This window comes from Carassius gibelio, chromosome A17 (genome assembly GCF_023724105.1).
Source record: "Carassius gibelio isolate Cgi1373 ecotype wild population from Czech Republic chromosome A17, carGib1.2-hapl.c, whole genome shotgun sequence".
NCBI classification, from domain to species: Eukaryota; Metazoa; Chordata; class Actinopteri; order Cypriniformes; family Cyprinidae; genus Carassius; species Carassius gibelio.
This window is the reverse complement of record NC_068387.1, coordinates 18,253,539-18,276,733: the sequence shown is the minus strand read 5'-3', so window position 1 is coordinate 18,276,733 and position 23,195 is coordinate 18,253,539. Positions and strand designations below refer to the sequence as shown.

The 23,195-nt window shown below is 35.2% G+C and overlaps 1 protein-coding gene across 1 annotated transcript; it reads right to left on the bottom strand.

Moving 5' to 3' along the window:
• Positions 1-14,382: 14,382 nt before the first annotated feature.
• On the bottom strand, positions 14,383-22,711 carry LOC128031568 (G-protein coupled receptor 26-like). The gene is made up of 3 exons (XM_052619885.1): positions 20,129-22,711; positions 17,006-17,119; positions 14,383-15,930 (listed from the first exon to the last, which is right to left on the bottom strand). The coding sequence occupies exons 1-3, from the start codon at positions 20,797-20,799 to the stop codon at positions 15,666-15,668; spliced, it is 1,050 nt and encodes a 349-aa protein (XP_052475845.1). The 5' UTR covers positions 20,800-22,711; the 3' UTR covers positions 14,383-15,665.
• Positions 22,712-23,195: the final 484 nt, after the last annotated feature.

Here is a 23,195-nt window from a genome sequence, read left to right as displayed (position 1 = left end):
ACTAATGTGACATCATCAGGCATCTGTTTAGAAAGCATGGGACGGAGACGTTGCACTTCTCGTAACCTGACACTAATATTTAAAGCTGTAATTTAGTTTGTATGGCAGTGTCATTAAATGTTTAATTAATTTTGTGTTACTTCTTACATTTAATGTGATTAAAAGTAGATTCATTTGTGCAATATCAAAAAAAGAAAAAAAAAGCACTATAAAAAATATTATTACCATAGCAACTGTCAGGATATACCCACATCCAGCTCTTTTGTCTATCTTTCGCTTTGATTTCTCACCAAGCTCTAACTTTTAATGGTAACTGAACCAGATGACTGTAGTTAGTTATTTACTAAAACCACACAACCATTATTTTTTGTTAACAATCTGAATGCCAAAGAGAGCCTTTAAACTAAAAAAAAAGCCCACCCATTTTTAATTCACTCCATTTATTTTTTATTTTTGTTGTATTTAGAAGCACCTGTCTAATAACCCATTATTCAGTGTATTTATGGTTTTAGCTCTGAGGAATAGTACCATGAGTAATGCAATGCAGGGGTTGGCTGTTGTCTTTCCAAGGCCAAGTGAAAGCATTTAAAGATGCGTTGTACAGAGGAAACTAAGAAATAGATATTGTTTTCTGGCTTCTTTAACTTACACCTTGTCATCGCTGACTTTACAAACTGCAAAAACTAGTCAGTTGTCATAATGATTGAATTCAGGGTTAAAGCCCATTCACACCAAGAACGATAACCACAAAGATAACTATATTAGTATTTACACCAGCGGACGATGTTGTCTGTTTATTCTATAGCTGTGGTGTGGACTGTATACTTTAAAAAAATTATATATTTAAAACAATATCTTTATCGTTATCTTTATAATTATCGTTCTTGGTGTGAATAGGCCTATACTTATTCCTATTTCTTCCTGTGGAGTTCAGTTCTGTGCTGCAAAATAACTGGCAGCTAATTTCAAGTAAACCTTTTCTGTTCAGGTGCGTTTAATTAGTGGAACTAAACTCTGCAGAAAAGTCACTCTCCTAGAGCAACCCTGATTTAATCCGGTTCTCAATTACGGTCCTGGGGTCCGTTCTTTGTACCTCGGTCAATACGTATGATATGATTTGACAGATGCCTGATATTTTAATCATGATAATTGATCTCTGGCTAATTTGTTTCTTCAAACAAGTTTGCCAATTTGATTAAAATATCTGGATTAAGTTGTCTAAGATTACTGCATGTTCTTATGTTCATTATTTGTACAATTGAATCCATGATCAGCAATGCAGCGATTGGCTGGTGGCAAGATAGCAATGTGATGACATCATATAATTAAGCTCGAGAAAGCAAAATGACATTCAAGTCCTAGCTTACACATAAATCTAATGCGTAACTGTTTGTTACATGATGTCTTTATACTTTTCAGTGTCAAAAGTATTGTAATTATCAATTCATTTAATTTTGCCTTTGAAGTGGATTTGCTACACGACATCATTAAATCATTTAGTTTTTTTTATCCCGTAAGACATAAATGACTATTCATATTAATTTCATATCATTAAAGCATTTTGAGATTTGAGAAGTCCTCTGCATCTCCTGCACTGCATCAAGCCACCCGCATAATAACTGTCACCATTCAAATTAATGCACATCTCAGACAAATTGTACGTGATGTATGTATGACTCCAAAACAATTATGAGGTAATTATTCCTTCATGGATAAATTCCTCAATGAATAAAACTGTCCATGTCTACTATTACAGATTACACAATATTTTAATTGTTCTAAAAATTAATTTGAATCTTTTTTTTTATTATTATTTTTATTATTATTTTATAGTAGGGGTACACTTGTCAATAAATAGCAGTGACTGGGAAAGAATTTCAGCATCAACTTCACTTATAATGATACAATATAATCCTGGTTTTGTGAAATATATTATGGACAAATCATCAACAATAAATCCAACTGAGTAATCCATGTACGAGGAATGCCCCCCTGGAGACTTTTTGCATATGTCCCTTATTTAACACACCTGATTCAGATCATCAGCTCATTAAGAGAGCAATCCATGAACTCCATGGACAATCCATGAGACATACAAAATGTACCCAGGACTGGAATTGGGAACCACTTAAATGTGTTTTATTTTATTTTATAAAAATTATTTGAGCAGATAACTTGTCTTGTCTACATTTTTCCTTGAATTATTTTTTTTATCAGTTAGCAGACTCTTTATCCAAAATACACCTATTATATGGACACATTTGATAATTTGCAGTTTGAAAGCCTCAGATTTATTTATTGACCTGAGAAAAAAATTACTGTCTGAATGGTGTTAACGTCTGCAGGGTTTGACAGAGCACATTCTTATCTGAAGAACTGCCTCGATCATTTTTATGCTAAAGGTCACAAACACATAACCACAAGTTCCATTCTCCTAAGGGAGCCTTGTTGAGACATTTATAAAAATGATCAGCAGACTGTTATTCAGAAAACAGAGAGAACATTTTTATCCTCAGCAATGCAACAGTTCTTCATAAATTGATGTGTCTTTAATTGATGCGCAAGCATTCATCTGAGAATGATGGGAATTGCACCTGGGCAGGATGAGGGGACTGGGGTTAATTGATTTTAGGGGGCAGTTAGATAATTCCTGGCTTCTCTCGTTGGCTGACATTCAAGAGTCGTGAATTTCAGCTTTGAATGATTCAGAGTGAGTGATTCAGTATGGAAGCATATGGGTAGCATTATTCAATTTGGGATGTAATATGAAAAATGACAATGCAATATGTAAAATGGCAATGCATTTCTGTATTTACATTTACATTTTCCAATACATTTGTGCAACGTTTGGTGCAAAATGAAAATGAAAATTAAATTACATAATTTTCATTTGCCATTTACTACACCAGTTTTAAAATGTAAAATGAATATTAATTTTAACGCTTTATAAGTTGCAAAATTAAAATGAAAATGTATTACAGAAATGATTAGATATGTCTAACATGTTAAAGCAAAAACTGTGGCAAAATGATCATTTAAATGCTATTTTTCTTAATTGCATTAACACTCACAGTCAAGACACTTACGATTGCATTTTCATTCGGTGTCCCGCAATGAATGTAGCAAAATTCAATGTGCACATTGAAAATGCATTCCGAGCCGATCACGTGTCCCCGCCCTCGCGCCACGTCAATCATTGTGTGAACAAGGCGGAGCTTACAGAAGGTCAGAGACTCAAGTCTCAAGAAGAGGATTCAATCAAGTGAGACAACATGGACAAGACAGTTGGTCCGTGTATGTTTTGATCATTTCGGTTTATGGCTTCAATATTTCATTCGGATTTGTGGGCGGAGCTGAAACGCTGCTTTCATCTGATTGGTCGAATCGGATCGGTTTTCATCTGACAGCCTTCAGCTCGGTCTTGTCATTCTTTCAGACAGAATAAGAGTCAGTGCGAGTGAAGCACTGAAATGTCTGAAACTACGCTCAATGTTAATTAGCATAATATTTCAATCAGATGTAGCTGGGCAAATTCGTGCTGCTGAGACCTGCAAATTATTTCGTTGTAGTATTGTATGAATATTGTCCCACTGATAAATACAGTGCAAATAGTTCTGTCCCTTTGGATAACAGTGAAGTGGAAATTAAAATCAATAATAGACTGAACAGTTCCATGTCTGTAACATTTACCACTCTCATCTTTTAAGTCATAAGGCACTAGGTATGTGTGTGTGTGACATTAATAAATAATTGTAAAAATGAATATAGTTACATTTCTAAATAAAAATAGTAAAATTAGCTCCATGCTGCTCAGTGCTCCTGTAGCCTACCCCAGAGCTCCCTCTCGCGGCTGTAGTCGGTAATGTTTTCTCTTGGTCTTGAATAAATGTGACATGTAGTCCAGTGCGACTTATATATGTTTTTTTCCTCATGACGTATTTTTGGACTGATGCAACTTATACCGAGAAATACAGTTAACATTATTATGATTATTTATAATGAGAGTAATTGACACAGACTAGAACTTTAATGTTTCACCCAATTCAGCTCATATCTTTAGACTCGTCCGACTCGTGTTGCTTGTATAACTGGCCAGACTTACCTTCCCAAAAAATCCTATTTAATTTTATTTAATAAATTTAACTATATTTATTTCCACTTTACTGTTATCCAAAGAGACAGAACTATTTGCACTGTTTTTTATCAGTGGGACAATATTCATACAATACTACAACCTAGAAATAATTTGCAGGTCTCAGCAGCACGATATATATTATGCTGTGAGTGTAGTTTCAGACATTTCAGCTGAAGGCTGACAGATGAAAACAGATCCGATTCGACCAATCAGATGAAAGCAGCGTTTCAGCTCCGCCCACAAGTCCGAATGAAATATTGAAGCCATAAACCGAAATGATCAAAACATACACGGACCAACTGTCTTGTCCATGTTGTCTCACTTGATTGAATCCTCTTCTTGAGACTTGAGTCTCTGACCTTCTGTAAGCCCCGCATTGTTCACACAATGATTGACGTGGCGCGAGGGCGGGGACACGTGATCGGCTCGGAATGCATTTTCAATGTGCACATTGAGTTTTGCTACATTCATTGCGGGACACCGAATGAAAATGCAATCGTAAGTGTCTTGACTGTGAGTGTTAATGCAATTAAGAAAAATAGCATTTAAATGATCATTTTGCCACAGTTTTTGCTTTAACATGTTAGACATATCTAATCATTTCTGTAATACATTTTCATTTTAATTTTGCAACTTATAAAGCGTTAAAATTAATATTCATTTTACATATTAAAACTGGTGTAGTAAATGGCAAATGAAAATTATGTAATTTCATTTTCATTTTCATTTTGCCCCAAACGTTGCACAGATGTATTGGAAAATGTAAATGTAAATATAGAAATGCATTGCCATTTTACATATTGCATTGTCATTTTGCATATTACATCCCAAATTGAATAATGCTACCCATATGCTTCCATAATATAGAGCCTTTGTTTGAACTCAGCATACAGATCTGAATAAGACTGTAACAAAAGCCAAACGGATCGTATACAAAATAATGAAATTGTGATGGGTCACAATGTGAGCAATGTTTAAGTACATACTTATGGTACGGTCTTGATTAGTAGAATTTAGCCAATATATTTAATTACTTATTAAGTTACTGAAATGAGTGGTAAAACATTCTTCAACAATCCAGTTGCTATATGGAAGCCTGTTTCTGACAGTAAACTCAATCAGTTTAAAGCTGTTTGCCTGTTTGGCTATGTTCACACTGCAGGCAAATGTGGCCCAAAAAATCTTTTTGCTCGCATGTGATGTGACTCGGATCTGTTTTTCTCATGACAGTGTGAACAGCACAAAACACGTGGAATGTGATCTTTTTAATTTCCGATTTGTGCCACTTCCATGTGTGGTACTAAATCCGATACAGGTCAGATGTTTTGAAATGAGACCGAAGTGTGAACACAGTGACTTTTACGTCACTATAGATCAATTTTTGTCACGATTCTGTGCTCATGGGAGTCACTTAAAAGATTTTACATAGCCTTAAAGTTATCAAGACAGCTGCGAAAGTACTCATAAGTATTGCAGTGACAACTCTATATACAAGCAAAACATAAGGGATCGTGTCATAAAAGTCTCAAAAATCTGCTCACTTCCTTGTCTTTATTTTTCATATTGCCTGCAGATCACACTATAAATAAACACATAATCACTTACTTTATGTCCTTTGTGTTTTCTTCTTCCGTATGACAGCGAGCTGCGCAAGTGTTGTCAAGTCCACAGAGTTTTCACACCGAATTGGGCTATTTTTTTATCGTTGTTGGGGGTTGTTTTTTCAACTCTTTGGGTTAAAGCAACCAAACTAACGCGATATATAACCTCCAGAATGGGATTGGGCTAGTTTTGGACTAGTTTTGCAGTGGACAATGGAAATCTGATATTGGCCACATTTAAAACGACAATATGAAAAGAAAAAAAAAATCGGATCTGACCAAAAACTGAGCACTAAGGCTCGCAATGTGAATATAAACAATTGTGTCTTGGTCGATCTATAGAGAAGAGTCAAAGAATGATTTAAAGCATATTTTAATAAATTGCTGTTAGTTAAATTCTATCAATCGGTTCTAACAAACAAATAAAGAGAAAATACTCATGCATATAGAGTACTAGGAAATATGAAGTAATTGCTACTGTTAAACGATAAATTTAGTTTTTAGTGTCCATTTACAGCTGTACACACAGTTTAATTATTTAAAGCTTGATGTCTTTGATACAACTCCAAATGTGGTTTCTCCAAAGAAACAAATTATATTTTCACATGTAAATCATGCAGGTTCCTGCTGCAAGTGAAAATGTCATTAGTCACCTTTATGGTATCTTGGCAGCTTATGACAGGAATGTTAAACAAGTCAATTATGCACAGATTTCCATTACTGCAGACCCTAAATGGCACTTTCCAACACTTGTCTGTCGGAATATCTGCATATATGACAGATTCTTTTTGATTTGTAATCAGCAGTTTCCTCTTTTGTTCTCTCTCACAGACCTGGTTCAATCATACCATCTGAGTCACTGGCCATATCTTAGATTAAATCTTCTGATGAGAGCTATTTCATTCAAAACTATGAAAATACTTTGTTCTTTGAGTGATGGTTATTTTATCAAGAGAGCTACATCAGCGGGTGTGCATGGTTCAGATGTAGTGGCTTCATCTAGTCTATACTGTCATGAAAATCAGCGAGTGCATGTCATTGCTTGAAACGTCATTGCTGACATGCTGCAGCAGATACAATTATTTGCAAATTGGGATTCAAATTTTCCTGTTTGATTAAGTGATTAAAGTGAGTGTTAATTAACATAGGCGCTCACACACATCCACATTCACTTTCACACACACACGCCCGGGCACACAATTTTTTCTTTTTCTTTCCTTTATATATCATTTAACTAATTGCATATTTTTTACATTGGCTCTTTATGTTTCTTCTCTGATTTCTGTCACCTTTTATCCTAAGTGTAAAACCCTTTTTGAGTTTTTAAATAAATTAATATATGCTGAAAGATTAAGGGTTTCTGTCATGAGTTGTCTTATAAGCATTGAAAGTTATGGCTTTTATTGCTCAACCAATGATTTTGCTTTGTTAAACCTAAAAACACTTTTTCTCTATCTACAGTACTTGGTAAGTCTGTTATTCACCCACAATACTTAGTTTAAAAGTGATTCTCATTTTATTTTAATGGTTGCAAGGGTATGTAAACATTTAGACTGCTTACCATTGCTGTAGGCAATTCTCAATGCATTGTTTTCCTTGATATATATTTTAAAACTTATCTGAACAGTTGGACATCGGAGAATAAAGCCAACATTTGTACAGTATGTGAGATATTTTGAAGAGATCATTTTTTCAGACCTCAAAATGTTTTGTGCTCAAACATTTATTACTATCAATATTCAAATTAGTCTTTGCTGCTTAATATTGTTGTGGAAACCTTGTTACATTTTGTTTTCAGTATTATTAAAGTCCAGTAGTATTAAAAGTCCAGGCTTACTGTAAAATGTAAAATCCTAACAAATCTAACAAATGACTTAAAGGTGAAGTGTGTAATTTATTTTTGGATGCTACTATCTCCTCTCTTTGCTTAATATGAGACTGCTATACTGTATGTAGGTCTTTTTAATTTGATAGCCCCATAAAGTGCAAATTTTTATAAAAGACATTAAAAACCCTAAAATATCTACATTAATAAAATATTTGCCATTTTAAATTGTTTGCAACATTCAAAGAAAATTCTGCACTAATTGATACTCACAAATAGAGAAAGATGTTTTCTGAAGCCTGATTCTGAGGATATGGTAAGCTCAATGCTACTTACTCAACTAAACTTTGTGCCCTAAATGCCATCTGGCATTAGATTTACTGTATCCCAAATCATATGTTGAAATGGGAATTTCAAGGTACTTGGTCAGCTCTTTTTGAAGGGTGGATCTGTGCATGTTTTTTGATTTAATTAAATGTTATTGCCCAACCAGCCCTAATGACAAAGGCTTTTCAGTTCCTATATTTCATTTACATTCTGTATTCAGTAATACAACCACTTGTAGTACTGAAGCTGAACAAAAACTCTGTAGAAAGATCGTCGGAGTCTGTGTCTCCTTGGTGATGGCCATGTGGACTTGACCCAGTCAGACAGTCATGTGAATCTGAAGAGCGCAAGAGTGACCCTGCCTCAAACGACTCCTTAACCTCCATCATATCAAATTTCACCTCCCACGGGACTGTCAGGAAAATAATGGCTATGTGTATGTGTGTGTGTCTGCAGATAATGAAAACAGGTCTTATGTGTTTTCAGAGCGTGTGTCACTGCAAGGCCGATAAACCAAGCGGGTTGTGGGTGTGTGAGTGTGTTGTGATACTTCCCTCAAGCTTCCTTCCAAGATTTAGGTGCTATTTTTAGAGATTTTGACCGTATTTTTGTTTTGACCAAACATGGCAATCAAACACAATCATGCAAACAGCATCGCCACTATCACTTCCCTGCATCCATTATGTAATTCCCTCAGTCAGTGTGGATCATGGGGTTCATAAACTCCTCACTGCTGACCTCTGGACTCTGACCATTTGGTGAGTCAATTATAAAACCATTCCTGTATATGTGTTTGTTAAATGCAAAGTGATGAACAGAATGACAGATGTTTCTATAACGACTCGTTCGAATAGATCATTAAAAGACTGATCAGATGTGTTTGTTGATGTGGTGTGACTTTCTAAGATTTGATCTAGTGGATGAACAAACTCCTGTTCATCCTCATAGCTGAAATGTGGTGTTTGAGCTGCGTAAGTTAACTTATTTCTCATATATTTGCCTTAGGCATTACTTTCTTTTATAGTACACTTAAATATTCTAGTACACTTAGTATACTTAAATATTTAGACTTAATAGGCTATTTATTTTCAAACTTTTTTACAATTTAATCTAGACCACAGCATACACTAGATATTGTTTGAAAGTGTTTTGTTTCTTTATTGTTCGTTCACACTTTACATTACCACTTTGTTTACTTAACATTAGTTAATTCATTAGTTAACAAACTGCCAATGAAAATTTCTTCCGAACATTCATAAACCTTAGGTATTCCAATATATAACACATTGTTAAAATTGAAAGTTGCAACTGTGTCATTTAATGAACTAAGAGTTGTATTTTTTTTTTTTTTAACAAAGATTAATTACTTCTGTAGCAAATGTAAATATTGTGAATGTTAATGCATTAATTAACTAATGAGATTGTATTGTAATGTGATACCTAGCGGTCTTCATAGTTCTTTTGCACTTTAATCAGTGTTAAACTTTTAATTTTAAAGATTTTTCTGTATTGCTTTATTGCATAGTTATTTTTGTTATAAGAAAAAAGTTCTTAAACCTGTTATACTGTATTATGTAGCCTGTATTAAATTTCAATATTGTGATAATACCATATACTGTGATAAAAGCATTAGCAATTAATCACAACATGAACATTTGATACCGGCATATCCCTGTATACACAGAATTGTGTGAACTCTAATTGCTAGTTAGCTGTGAGTAAATTACTAAAGGCAATCATTAAATCTCAATTATCTGATTGGTCTTGTGGAAATGTGGTCTTTTTAAAGCATCTATAGATGCAAGCCAATACTATGTAGCCTGGTCCTACCCCAGGACATTTAAATTCATATGGTTAAGGTCCTTTTTCAGTCAAACATATAAAATGGCTAATCATGGTCCTTGGTTTCACTTGAACAACTCAGCGGGAAGATATTGGCGACTTGCATATCATTTCATAATGCGTACTAGTGAGGGAATGTACAGGGGAGGAAGGGAAAATTGCAATTATGGACCAAGTTTTGGCTCCTTCCTACTGGTCTTTTGGGTTGCTATGGAAACGATGAGCACTAATTGCTTGGATGCTGGGGATGTCTTTTGAACAACCTATCAAGTTTCTGCGTAGGGGTGTGTGCGCGTTTGTGAACACTAAACTCCTGACAATTTGACACCACTTGCCAGAGCTATTTTAAACTAAAAGCACAGTTGAGTAATGTTGGAAGAAGGTGATTTTGGTCATTTGTAATGTATAGTGCATCTGATTGCAGCTTTAAATGTCGTGAGTAAATTACTTTCCTCAGATGACAAAACAAGTTCCTGGCGAAGTGGAACGAGGACCATGTGTTCATTTGCATGGACTGTACCTTTATACTTGACTCAAAATCCACACTATTGCTATGAAAACATCTCCTTAAAGGATGTACAGGCTTGGAAACTATGTGGGAAGAAAACTTAATAAAACAGACAACAAATATGTAAAAGGCTATTATGAGCACACACAAACAGTCTGTCTGTTTTGCAGAGTGTTTTCTCCCTGTGAGGAATTGGTATTTTTAGTCTCTTTTCTTCTGTCTGGATCTGTACTGTCCTTGGAGTGAATTGAGAGCAGCTTCTTTAAAAGACTGTTGCATTGTCTGTGCAGCAGACACTGATATAAGCTACAGTAGTACAAGAACATGTACTATGCAAGCTTTATTAAAATCTCTGTTTTCTTTGTTTCTAACGAACATAACATTACATTAATAAACATAACATTTTTAACAAAAACAGCTACAAACTTTAACTGAAAAAAAGGGATGCATAGTGTATCAGTGTCTTATTGGGCTATTTATTTATTTTAATCGGTACAGGTTAGATTGACCAGTATTTAATTGTTAATTCTCATTTTCTCCTAATTTTACATTTAGATCGTCATACCCTAATTATGTTTAAAAACACAAATGATTACGTTATCTTAAATCTGTTAAGTATAATCTTAAGCAAACCTCAAAATGCTGTACATTATTCTACAGTATGTACTGTATGTGTAATGTAATAACTTTATAGAATTTAAAATGATTAATTATAATTTTTAATGTTTTGTTTTTAAGTTTATTTGGACACTTTATTATTGAATTCAAATTTCAGCCATACGATAAAAATAATTATGAACTCAGACATTTAATATCAGTGAATCCATATTAAAGTACTAAATTCTAGTATTAAGTATGCAATTACAACTTGGTAATGTATTTTATCTGCATACATTCTGATATAATTATAAATCTGTTAATTGTAATATTTAGCAAGTCTCAAAATGAATTCATTTATATAAATACTGTACATTACTGTTATGTATAATGTAATAAATTCATTTATAGTATTTATTTATTTTAGTTCTGAGGTGTTTTGTTTTTAACTTTTAGACAAACTATTATAGAATGTTAGGGTGTATTCACACCTGTCTTGTTTGGTTTGATTAAATTGAACTCAAGTTCTTTACCCTCTTGGTGTGCATCTTTTAGCCAGGTGTGAATACAGCAATCGCACTCGGCCGAAGCTGAAGAGGTGGTCTCAGCCCAGTTCAAAATGAACTCTGGTATGCTTGAGAATTTCTGTCCAATGAATGGATGACCTTAGCACACATGGTTTTGTTTACAAATTTCTGGTTTGCTTGCAAAAAGGACAGTGTGAAAACGAACTGTCCACTTTGTATTTGGTCTGGACCAAAGCAAGTGAACTAGTGGGCTTTCCTGGTGTGAAATACACCCTTAATTTCAGCCATATGATGAAAATAATTATAACCTTATCTGTATCGGACAGAATTAAATATCAGTGCAACCCAAAACAGAAGCGCCATTGTTCATGTTATTGCCCTAATTCAGATTTTCCTTTCATTTGTCCCGCTGTCTACTGTTATCTCTTGCAGACTCTTCACATTGGTTATTTCTCCAGGGATTTAGCTGTATTAGCTCAAAAAAAACTTTAGCTCTGTTCATTTATAATGGAGCCCACAGCTGTCATTCTCAATATACCATAAGTTGGTGTATTTGTGTCTGCATTGATCACTCTAAATGCCCTTCTCACGTGGATGTTTCATGTTTCAGAGCCTTAAAAGATCCCAATTTCAGGTCCCAAATTCACATTTTGCAATTACAGCTATAAGAAGATTGGTGGTCTGAGAACAAAGCATCACTGCATGATCTCCTGCTATCTCCAGACAGGGATTTGAAGTAGTCAGTAAGCAGAAACACAACATCATCTTTAAAAGATCTTGTTAACCCCAAAGAAATCAATCTTTAAATTGATTCCTTTTTGTTCTTTGAAGAACCATTATTGTGATGTCAGAGGAGATGCATGTCATTTCAGCTCGACCTTGTGAAGCTGTGCAGTTCATGAGTGGAAATAAGACCACAAACTGACGGTGCTCTGTGTTTTCCTTCTCTTTTTTACCCCCCTCTGTCTGTCTGTCCGCTTGCTCAGTTTTTAATTGGGCTCACTGCGTGTGTCCCTAGACTAGAGAGTTCTGTGCTGTTTTTGTGTGGATGAGTCTAGGAGCAAATTATAGTAATTTAGGAATTTCGACTTGTGTAAAAGTTAAATGTTTGTACATGTATGTCCTTGAATTACTGTTTATAGTTTCTGTTTGTGTGAATGTATGTGTAGAATTGTGTGGTTTATTATTTCATCAAAGCTATCTATAGCCCACATATACTGTTCATCAAAAGCTAATGGTGGGATTGAGGGTATTTTAGATGTATAACAGCAGGAACCTTTATGAAACAAGGAAACATGTAAGAACATGATGCTAAAGAGCCTTACAAATGAGGAACATCACATGCAATTTATCTTACTAGAGCAAACAACACTCAGTATGAGACTCTAAGCTGGAGCACAGAAACTAGAGAAGTGGTAAGTAATAGAGAATTTTTTTTTTCATATACAGAATTTATTTATTCCAAATGCTTTTGTTATGGTTTGTAATCTTGCGTTTAGTCATTATCATTTTCATGATAATATGTTGAACAATCTTTCAATTAAGCAGTGAAGAAACAAGTTTTTTTTTATTATTATATTTTTGCCCAGTAAACTGTTAGAGACAACAGATTAGGTTTTTTCTTTTGTGCCACTGGTTATCTTCGAATTAGACTACTCAAGTATTGTCAGTCTACTAAAGCTATAACTAGAGTATTGGCTGTTTATTAGTACTTATAAGAACATATTAATGCCTTATTCTGCATGACCATATTCTAGATCTCTTAACTCTATACAGCTACCTTAGTTTATATCAATAAGCAATAATTAGCAGTTTATTGAAGGAAAGCTCTTGTTAAACTCTTGTGATAGTGAATATGTGCTCCCTAATCTGAAGTGTTACTGAATATTAATATGTAATTCACACACAATATTTTAATGTTTTTTTATACTTACTAAGGCTGCATTTAATCAAAACATTTTTTTGTTTTGTCTGACATTTTAAATTATTTGCTAAAATTGAACTAAATGTTACTTTATATGTCCTATAAGTGACCTACAATATACTGTATATATAAATATATGCACTATACAGTACATAAAAACTGTGATATTCTGAAATCTCCTTTTATATTTGAATTATGTTTCAAATGTAATACACTGTGATGGCAAAGCAGAAGTCATTACTCCAATCTTCAGGTTGACACCATAGACTGTATAAGGTTGACATGTTCTTCAGAAATCATTCTAATATGCTGAATTGGTGGTCATTAAACGTTATTATTATCCATGTTGAAAACAGTTGTGCTGCTTAATATTTTTATAAAAACTGATAACCCCCCAGTTTCAGTGTTGGTGTGACTACCGTCTTTTTACTTTTTAGGCCATTATTGAAGGATCAGTGATAAATGACATACTCAGCAGTGAAAAACCCATAAAGTTAACACAATAGAAGAGTTGGGTAGGACCTGACTAAGGACTGTTTTTATAATCTGGGGGTTGTCGAGGCTGGATTCTGATGTAATTTTCATCAGAGAGTGGGTGGTGATGAGGGGGCGGTAATAATTACCCAGAATTCTTTAGTGGTCTCATTTCTTGATGTTCTAAAACATCTTCCTTCACGCTCTCTACTTCTCTTTTTTTATGGTTCCTTCTTTTCTTTCTCTTCTGAACATGCAATTAGAGACTTCTCTCTCTATTGTATGCTTTCTGAGCTGGAGCATTAGTGCAAAGTGCAAAGCTTTCTTCATTTCTGTTGAAAAGAGGAGACATGAAATCTGTTTTAAACCATTTCAGAAAGTTATTGTCTCTCCCATATTACTATCATTCTCTCTTTCCTTCTCCTGCTTTGGAATTTAACTTTCCATTCATTTCTCTTCCTTTTCTCACACTGAAGGAAACTTAGAAGGCAAGAACTCTGACAAACACCAAATACAGCAGATATGCAGAGTGTAAATTTGACTTCTTTGCTTGCATTTCATTTCTTCTGTGCTTTGTGCTCTGCAAAAATCTGTCAAACAAATAACAAAAAACACTGTGCTCTTTTCAAACGCACTGTTTATTGTCATCAAAGTCACAAAGATATTTACGTAGCAAAGTTTAAAATGATGTTATTTCCTGTTTAACAAAAATAGTCGTTTCTTCCTAAGGCTTTACATTTGCACGAAAGAAAAACATATAAGTGTGATAATGTTCCCACTTCCAAATGTCATATATTCCCACACATATTCATACACACACACTACAAAAAATAAAACAATACATATTTACTATAGAGTGACATTCAGATATAAATTACCCTGTAAAAATGATTTACTCTTTAAAAATACAAATATGTATATGCATATATACAGTACATAGAAAAAAAACTCAACAAAACGAATATGGAAAGAAAAATTTTGACTTTTTTTCATTTTGCTCTTTTGCAAGTGTTTTTTTTTTTTGTATCTTGTGACCAGTGCTCCCACACAGAGAACATTAATTAAGTAAACCCATATGACAGTACTTCAGGCACTTGCACAATATTTTCACGGATAATTTTCAGAGGCAAGTACATCCAACGTTTTATTTTTTTTTAAGCTGTATTGTTACACTCTCAATAAATACGTTTTTTATACCCTTTGGTTTACACAACACAATTTCTCTACAGTTTTCTGCTGAAATGAGCTTGTTCAGCCTATGCAGATTTGGTTTTAAATAAACTAAATAAATAAAAGGCACCATAAGACCCAAGGTCCACCACCCATTGCTTTTTAGCTTCATATCTAAACCCTGAAGATACAATACATGCTACAAAAAAGATCAAAACCCCATGCCGTTGAGTTCCACTAATACATCATCTAGAAAATATTGTTTCTTATTCTGTTTTGAAAAACTCACAATGCGATCTTGTTTTCTCACATTTGACCATGTTTTACAGTAAGTCAAAGCAGTCACCGATTCAAGTCTAAACCTATCTAAGTCTAAACAGCACTTTATCACTATAACAAGAGACAAATCAGACCAATATATATAAAAGTTCCTACAGATTCTCTTTGAATATTGGCTAACTAGCAGCTTTTGTGGATTGCAGCTTTATAGAAGTTTGATTTAAGAATCAAAGAAAGAAAGAAAGAGAAAAAAAGAAAGTAAATGAATAAATACTTTTATAAAAAGAATCTCTTTTCTACTAAATCTCTTGCTACAGTTACATCTTATATTATTTTTGAGTTGAGAAATGTCCCGCTGTTTCCTCTGTCTTCACTGATCTCTCTCTCTCTCTCTCTCTCTCTCCAGAGTCAGAGCTCTACCTTTGTGATCATTCATCTCTATAGCAACAGGAGTCCTCAGTTTGTAGGTCTGGCTTCGACTTTCCCATCTTTTATGATTTCCTTGGCCCTCCCAATCTTTCCATTTACCTGCTGGTGCCTGGAGCCATTCGGGGAACTGCGTTTCAAGAGTCGATTGATGATGTCACTGCAGGTCTTCCTGTACTGGTGTCGCAGAAGAGAGTAGACGAAGGGGTCACATGCAGCTTTGCTGTATGCCAGACTCTTACACAGCACGCCCCAATATGGATTAAATGGCTCCGTCACAAATAGCTCCACAATCCTAAATGCATGACACACACATGGGCAAGATATGGAAGGTTATACATTTGTTTAGCAGAGGTAGGGGTGGGGGTGGGGGGACACTTAACAGAATGGGATACTAACAATCGATCATAAAAATGGCTTTTGACAGGGGCATTGAGTAAGAAAAGCTGCAGCAAGAGTCATCTTCTCTGAGTTTATCCAGGTTATGTAACATGCCTGGTCAGAAGGCCCTTCTTCATTTTGGATTATGAGTCAGGTGGACATTCATGACCAGAGACATTAGTACGAGAACTACAGGCTTCACATTTCATAACTTGTAGGATACTGAAGAGGAGACCAGGTTTTGAGAAATGTTTACAAAAAGAAAGTATTTGTAATCAGATTATATCACATTTTAAAATCCTTTATATATTTTTTATGTTCACATTTTTATGATTTTAGTTGATTTGCTTTTGATCAAACACCGTAGTTCCTTCACAAACCCCAGTTTGGGAAACCATGACTTTTGTCGTTGATAATAGAATAGAAGAATAGAATATATATTTTTATTTTTAAGACTTTAAGATTTTATTCAAATCTATGTGATAAACCAGTTAGGTCAAAAGAAATCTAAAAGTAATGAATAAGTAGACACATTATATTACCTAAAATGTGTAAACTAATAGATTTACATTATAGACTACAACTTTCATTAGGTACTTTGTAATCTATCATGGTCGGCATTACTTATTATTTCAATCATTTAAATTATTACTATGTGTTTGATTGTATTTAATTTTATCTGTATTACTGAATAATTTTTCTTTAAACACACATTGTTCATTATAGCTAAAATAATTAGTACCATAAAAAGGTTTTAATTAAAAAAAACTATTCACTAATGTTCCATAACAAAATGTAAAATATGTTCTGAATGCCCCTGGTCTTTTTAAACAATACACAGTATCCTCCAGCTTATTAGTATTACATCAAGCATGCAGCTAATAACATCCAGGCATCTCAACCTGGCCAACAAATTAAAACTTTAATAACGGCATGACTGCACAGATGCTGAGTCTTCAGGAGCCCAGGGGAGAAAGCAGATGGCTCACCTGGTAATGACATAAGGGGTGAAACAGACAACGAAGGTTCCAATGAAGGTACTAATTTTGCGGGTGGCTCTCTGTCTTCTCCTTTTCTGCTCCTCCAGATAGCGCTGACGAACACTGGACAAAAGTTATGACCTCAGTATTATGATATTATGCATATCAGACAAGCTCACTGGACTGAATTTTATCTGGCTTGAAACAGATGTTAAATAAAACTTTATCCATGCACCAGACTTACATACTTCACCAATGACAACATTAGGAACCTTTTAAATATTCTGACAAAACATTCAAGAGCCCTAACAGCTGTTCCCACAGAGTGAGGATGTTTGCCCAGGCTGTTTCAGTGAATCGTTGAAATGTCAGATTAACTTCATCACACCTGCAGTGGATTATTTAACACTTGCTCACATGGTCACATCAAACAGAAGTATGGTGTGATTGGTTGATTGCCACATCATTCTATAAAAAGCTTTTTGTTTATTTATTTACAAGGATAGCAACAGCTGCCAGTCATTTTCCTTTCTCTTTGCATGTGTGGAGTGCTCTGATACATCCCCTGCCTGAACACCAGATGTGCTCATTACATGTGGTGTGTAGGGCTATTGTGATTTGTCATTGTTGGTTAATAAGTTATTGTAGACAACATGTTGCTATTGAAAGTCATCCAGAGCTCTGGGCAATGAGATGCTGATGTTAACTCTGACAAATAGGGATATGGCGGTACCAAATTTCCATATTGCGATGAATTGCTAATTCTTTTATCACAGTATTTACATTTAGTATAACATAATAGTATATTATGTTAATATAGTAGTATAACACATGGTCATAATACAGTATAACAGGTTTAATAACTTTTTTCTTATAACAAAAATAACTATGCAGTTAAGTAATACAGAAAAATATATTAAGTTAAAAGTTTTACACCGATTAAAGTGCAAAAGAACTATGAAGACCAATAGGTATCACTTTACAATAAGATCTCATTAGTTAAACTTAGTTAATGCATTAACATTTACAAAGAGAAATAGTTACTCTTAGTTCAAATACTCTTAGTTCATGTTAGCTCATTAAATGACACGGTTGCAACTTTCGATTTCAGCAATTTGTTATATATTGGAATACCTAAGATTAATGAATGTTCAGAGGAATTTTTCATTGGCAGATTATGTTAACTAATGAATTAGCTAATGAAGCCCTAATTTCAAACAACATCTAGGGTATGTTGTAGTCCAGATTAAAATGTAAAAAAAAAAAAAAAAGTTAAAAAATAAATAGCCTATTAAGTCTAAATATTTAAGTATTTGGTGCTGTGATGAACAACACAGAAAATCCACAAATCTAAAATTTTAGAAAGTAGAGAAGCTACTTTATTTATGGGGTTTCCAGGGTGAGGGCTGCATTCTCTGCAGTTTAGCGCCATCTGCTGTCAGAGAGTGAATGTGCTTTCATTCTCTCACGTTTTCCCCCATGTGCTTCTCATGCATGTTTGTTTACATCGTCTTTTAAGCAGCATACAGCAGTGTTGTGCAGTTTTACCCGTTGATTGGGAAAAGTATTCTTAAAATGCATTCCAAATTCGGAATAATTTGTAATATAGAATTATTCACGGTATTTAGAAGTGCCAACGATAACAATATTGTGAATATTGATATTCACAATCAATGAATGTGAATTATTATGTGAATTATTATTATTATTATGTGAATTATTACCTTGATATATCGCATTAACGAATACCGGCACATGTTTACATATGTCTCTTGACTGTTGGCAAGTGAGAGGGGTGTTTAACCACAATATATTACAGAATACAAATGTCACATTTTATTATTTAAGGTCATCATTGATTGATTTTAAAGTAGGAATTGTTTATCACAGTCCTATTTGTTCTGTGTCATTTTTCCAGTTACATTTGTGACAGTAATTTAGTTTGAGGGGTTCAGTTTGAGTTGTTGATGTATTTTTTCAGTCCGTCTTGATTTCATGTTGACATTTTTACATGGAAACTGTGAAAAGTCACATGACCCGAGCTGTTCAATTCTAGTTTGATCCATTAAAATATGATGCCTTTGTCAATGATCAGTCCTGTCTCTAAATCAAAGGACATGTAAAGTAATTGCAACATTTTTTTCAGCTCTGTCTGCCACTATATGTTAAAGTCATTAATTTATTTTGAATATGTAGTTTGTTTCTGTCATATATTCACAGAATAAAATACATGTTTACTTAGTTAAGAATTTAGGATTCAGTAGGTTAAAATCCCTGTCAGATCAAGTAGTTTCTGTAGCTTAGTGGTAGAGCATTGCGTTAGCAAAGCAAAAGGTTCTGGGTTGAATTCCCAGGGAACACACACACACTGGTAAAAAATAAATAAATAAATAAATGCATAACCTGAATGCACTGTTAGTCGCTTTGGATAAATGTAAATGTACTCGGAGTAGAGGGCTGTGGACCAAAACTGTGGTGCTGAAACCCAGCAGCTCTAGAGTTTCCCTGGCCTCTTGCATAATCGAGTGCTTATTATGTGATATAGTATTTACTGATTCATACACTTAAAATGAAAAGCAAAATTTGAAGGGAATATTGGAAAGTTCAACAATTAAAAAAAAGTTAATTATAATATATAAAGAAAAAGCATAAAGGGTAATTAGGGAAATGGGCAGTTTCCTGTACAAACATTACTGGTGTTGTTGGTTATGTACATTTGTTTGGGTTTTGTTGCATTTTAATGTTATTTTATTTAGAGCTTACGTTTGTTAACATGATGTTTGTTGCAACATTTAAATTACTGACTACAGCTGTTGCATTTGACAATTTTGATGAACTTATTATCAGCATATGGTCTATGCATACGTGTTGTTACCAGTGCTTTGTTAATATATATCCTATTTAATTAGATAGGGTATTGACAGTTAACGTAGCCTATGTAAAACAGGCCGTAGCCAATATCCTTGTCATCGTCACTGTATTTCTAAGATAGTTATTAACTCTATAACTGCTGCCAATATTAACTTTTTTCTTTCTTTCTTTCTTTCTTTCTTTCTTTCTTTCTTTCTTTCTTTCTTTCTTTCTTTCTTTGTCTTTAACCGTAAAAATCGGAATATTTTCACTCATTCTTACCTCGGGTGAATGTCCACTATCAGTACGAGCGTTTGCATGGTTATCACGTCTATGCGCTTACAGTGAAAGCGCGCGACTTTGAGCACTTTTAGATACGTGAAGCAGAGCACCACCGACACCAACAGGAACGTGAGCGAGTGCAGCACCATGGTGTAAATCGCAAACTGCGTCTTGGCATTGACCGCCCTGCCGTTACAGAGCGTGCACGAAGCATACAGCTGATGGTAGCCCACCCAGGAGAGGCCCGCGGCAACCACGGAGAAGGACAGCGAGTGCACCCACGTGTAAACCAGAGCGATTACAGCGTCCCGGTGACGGATCCTGGAATGGTAACTGAGAGGGAACACCACTGCAACCCAGCGGTCGATGCTTAGCGCTGCCATACTCAGCATTGAGTTGGTGGTCAGGAAAGTGTCAAGAAACCCGACAACCTGACAGAAAATTTGTCCTCCGGGATGTGCTTTGCTCAACACTCCGAAAAGAGTCAACGGCATGCTGGAGGCGGACAGAAGCAGGTTGCAGAACGTCAGGTTGAGTATAAACAAACCGGGAACCTGCTTGCGAATTTCTGCATTGTACAAGAAGCAGATCAGCACTAGCACGTTGGACAGCAGCGACACACCGATGATCACGACAATTAGAAGAGAGAGCGCGAGCTCCGCTGTGTGCATGATGTTCCCCGCTCTTAAAGCCCCCAACTTTGAACTGCAGCTCCAGGACAGTTCATGACGGGGAACAAAATCGCATCAATAGAACTTGTAGATCCCCCAATGCGATATCCACTGCACGGCTTTCCATGACTCCGACCTCCGTCCAGTCAGCGAAGTGTTGGGGAAATCCATCTAAACGTTCTTGGAATGCGAAATCTCAAGAGAGGACGAATAATCCGCTCTTCTTCTCAACCCTAAAGTAGTGCCTCGCGCAGGGTTTTGCGTGCACTGGTAATGCAGAATTCGCCCTTGAAACAGCTTTATATGTCAAAATGTCACCCCCCCCCCCACATACACTCACGAAATGCGCACACGTGACTAGCGTCAAAGGAATCGTCAGGGAATTAATTGTGTGGAGAGGACTAATTTTAGAAAGTGTTTATATTTATCGAAGGGAACTCTTTCACGTCACGATGAGGCGAAAGCCCTGGGTCTCGTGGTACAATTTTGTGACTCGCTCGCGCGAACAGCTTTAGTTTCAGAAGATCTGGACGAGCAGTAGGTGCTTTCATGCCTTTAGAAACGCTGTGGTTTGTATAATTATGCTTCTCAAAGTATTATATAATCCACATTTCCCTGCTGCGAATGAAAGAAGTTTAGAAATCTACTGCTTATTGTTAAACAGTAAATGTCAAGTACAAAGTCCCCAGTAGTGTACACACATTAAAAACATGGAGATTTTAAATAAGCATCCATGAATTTATTGTGGTAAACTTTCAGATATGCTTTTATTAAGATATTCATATCATGCACATGTTGGTTTACTGTATGAGTTTGCCTGAAGACATTTTGTCCTCAACATTTAACATGCTGAGAGAAACCATGGAAACTATTTTCATTTCAATCTCTGACAATCAAATGTTTGATTCGTATCAAAGCATTACTAGATAGAGTGAAAAATAATCTGAACAGCTCTTTTCAACAGCAAATGGGATAGAGACAGACACAAAGAGAAATGAAGGATGGATTTGAAGTCTTTTGACTTTTAATGAAAGCTTTGTTAAAATATTGATTTAAGTTATCTTTGGGAAAAATAGGCTGTATTTATTGTTCAGGCCAAATCATTTCCAGCATACATCTACACATAATCTGTGTTTATAGCTAATTGAACAGGTAATCATGTTATTGTTGGATTCTATTAAAGTAGATTGCACCGTTTTGAGAGTGCAGTTTAAAATTTGTTGTGTACAGTAGTTCATGTAATGTTCACAATCACAAGATTGTTTAATGGGTTATATTAAGTTAGGTCAAACATGCCCTTTTTAACATGTTTTTAAAAGTGTGATAGATAGTCTACCTGTATTACTAATACGAACAGTCGATTCTGTGACTTGGCTCTGCATTTGAATACAAAAATAGAGAGAGAGTTGTAGAGGAGAGCCAGGCTTGATGCATTTGGCTCCTATTTGGCTGGGGGATGTCAGATGAATTTCCTGTCACTTGTCTACATGAATCTGTATGTGAATCTGTAACATGCGGATGATTCTGTGCGAGTTCACGTGTGTATGTTTGCATGTCATCATGTAGAGCACTACTTCATTTAATAGTATTTATAATTATAGCACTGTTTTGACTGGAATGAGAATGACATTTGAAATGTTTTCCTTTTACCCAGATACTTTTTTGAATTATTTTCGTTAGAATGCAACCCTGACATTTACTTTTAATGAACCAGAAGATCAGTACACACACACACACACACACACACCCCCCAGCCCAGATTCTAATGTTGGATGCATTTCTAACTGACCGCAGTGTCGCTCTTACAACATAAACCCCTGTTGGCAGTGTACTGCACTTGTGCTGCACGCATACACATTCTCACACTCATTAGTGGCTCACTGAGGCAGTGTAGTGATCACTGCTGCCCTCTGTTACCACGGAAACGCCCACGCTGTCTGGGCAATGGGTGTGTGGTGGTCCATCCCATGATCCTTTGTGACAGCATGAACGATTCCGACCAATCAGTGGAGCAACTGCACACATCTCGTTATTCTTTTTGAGGGGGCGATATGGACACCTTGTCTTGATGTGAAACAGTCTTTTATCTCCATCGTTTTTTTCTGCATAATTCCCTTTTTTTAGAGCTAATTTGTGTTTTAAAATATGAATTTTCAGGAATAATTTGACTTTAAGTGAAGGCTAAATCATTCTGGCATCTTTCATGTGTATTAAGTGATTTTCATGTATTATTATAATACTTATACTTATACTGAAGGTAATTGTGCAATTTGCTGATGCTATTGTTTCCATAGCCTGAAATATACAGCCTGAGATTTGTGTGTATGTGAGTTATGTACACATGATCTGAACGGTATACCACGAAATGCTGCCCTATGGACTAGATGCATTGCATT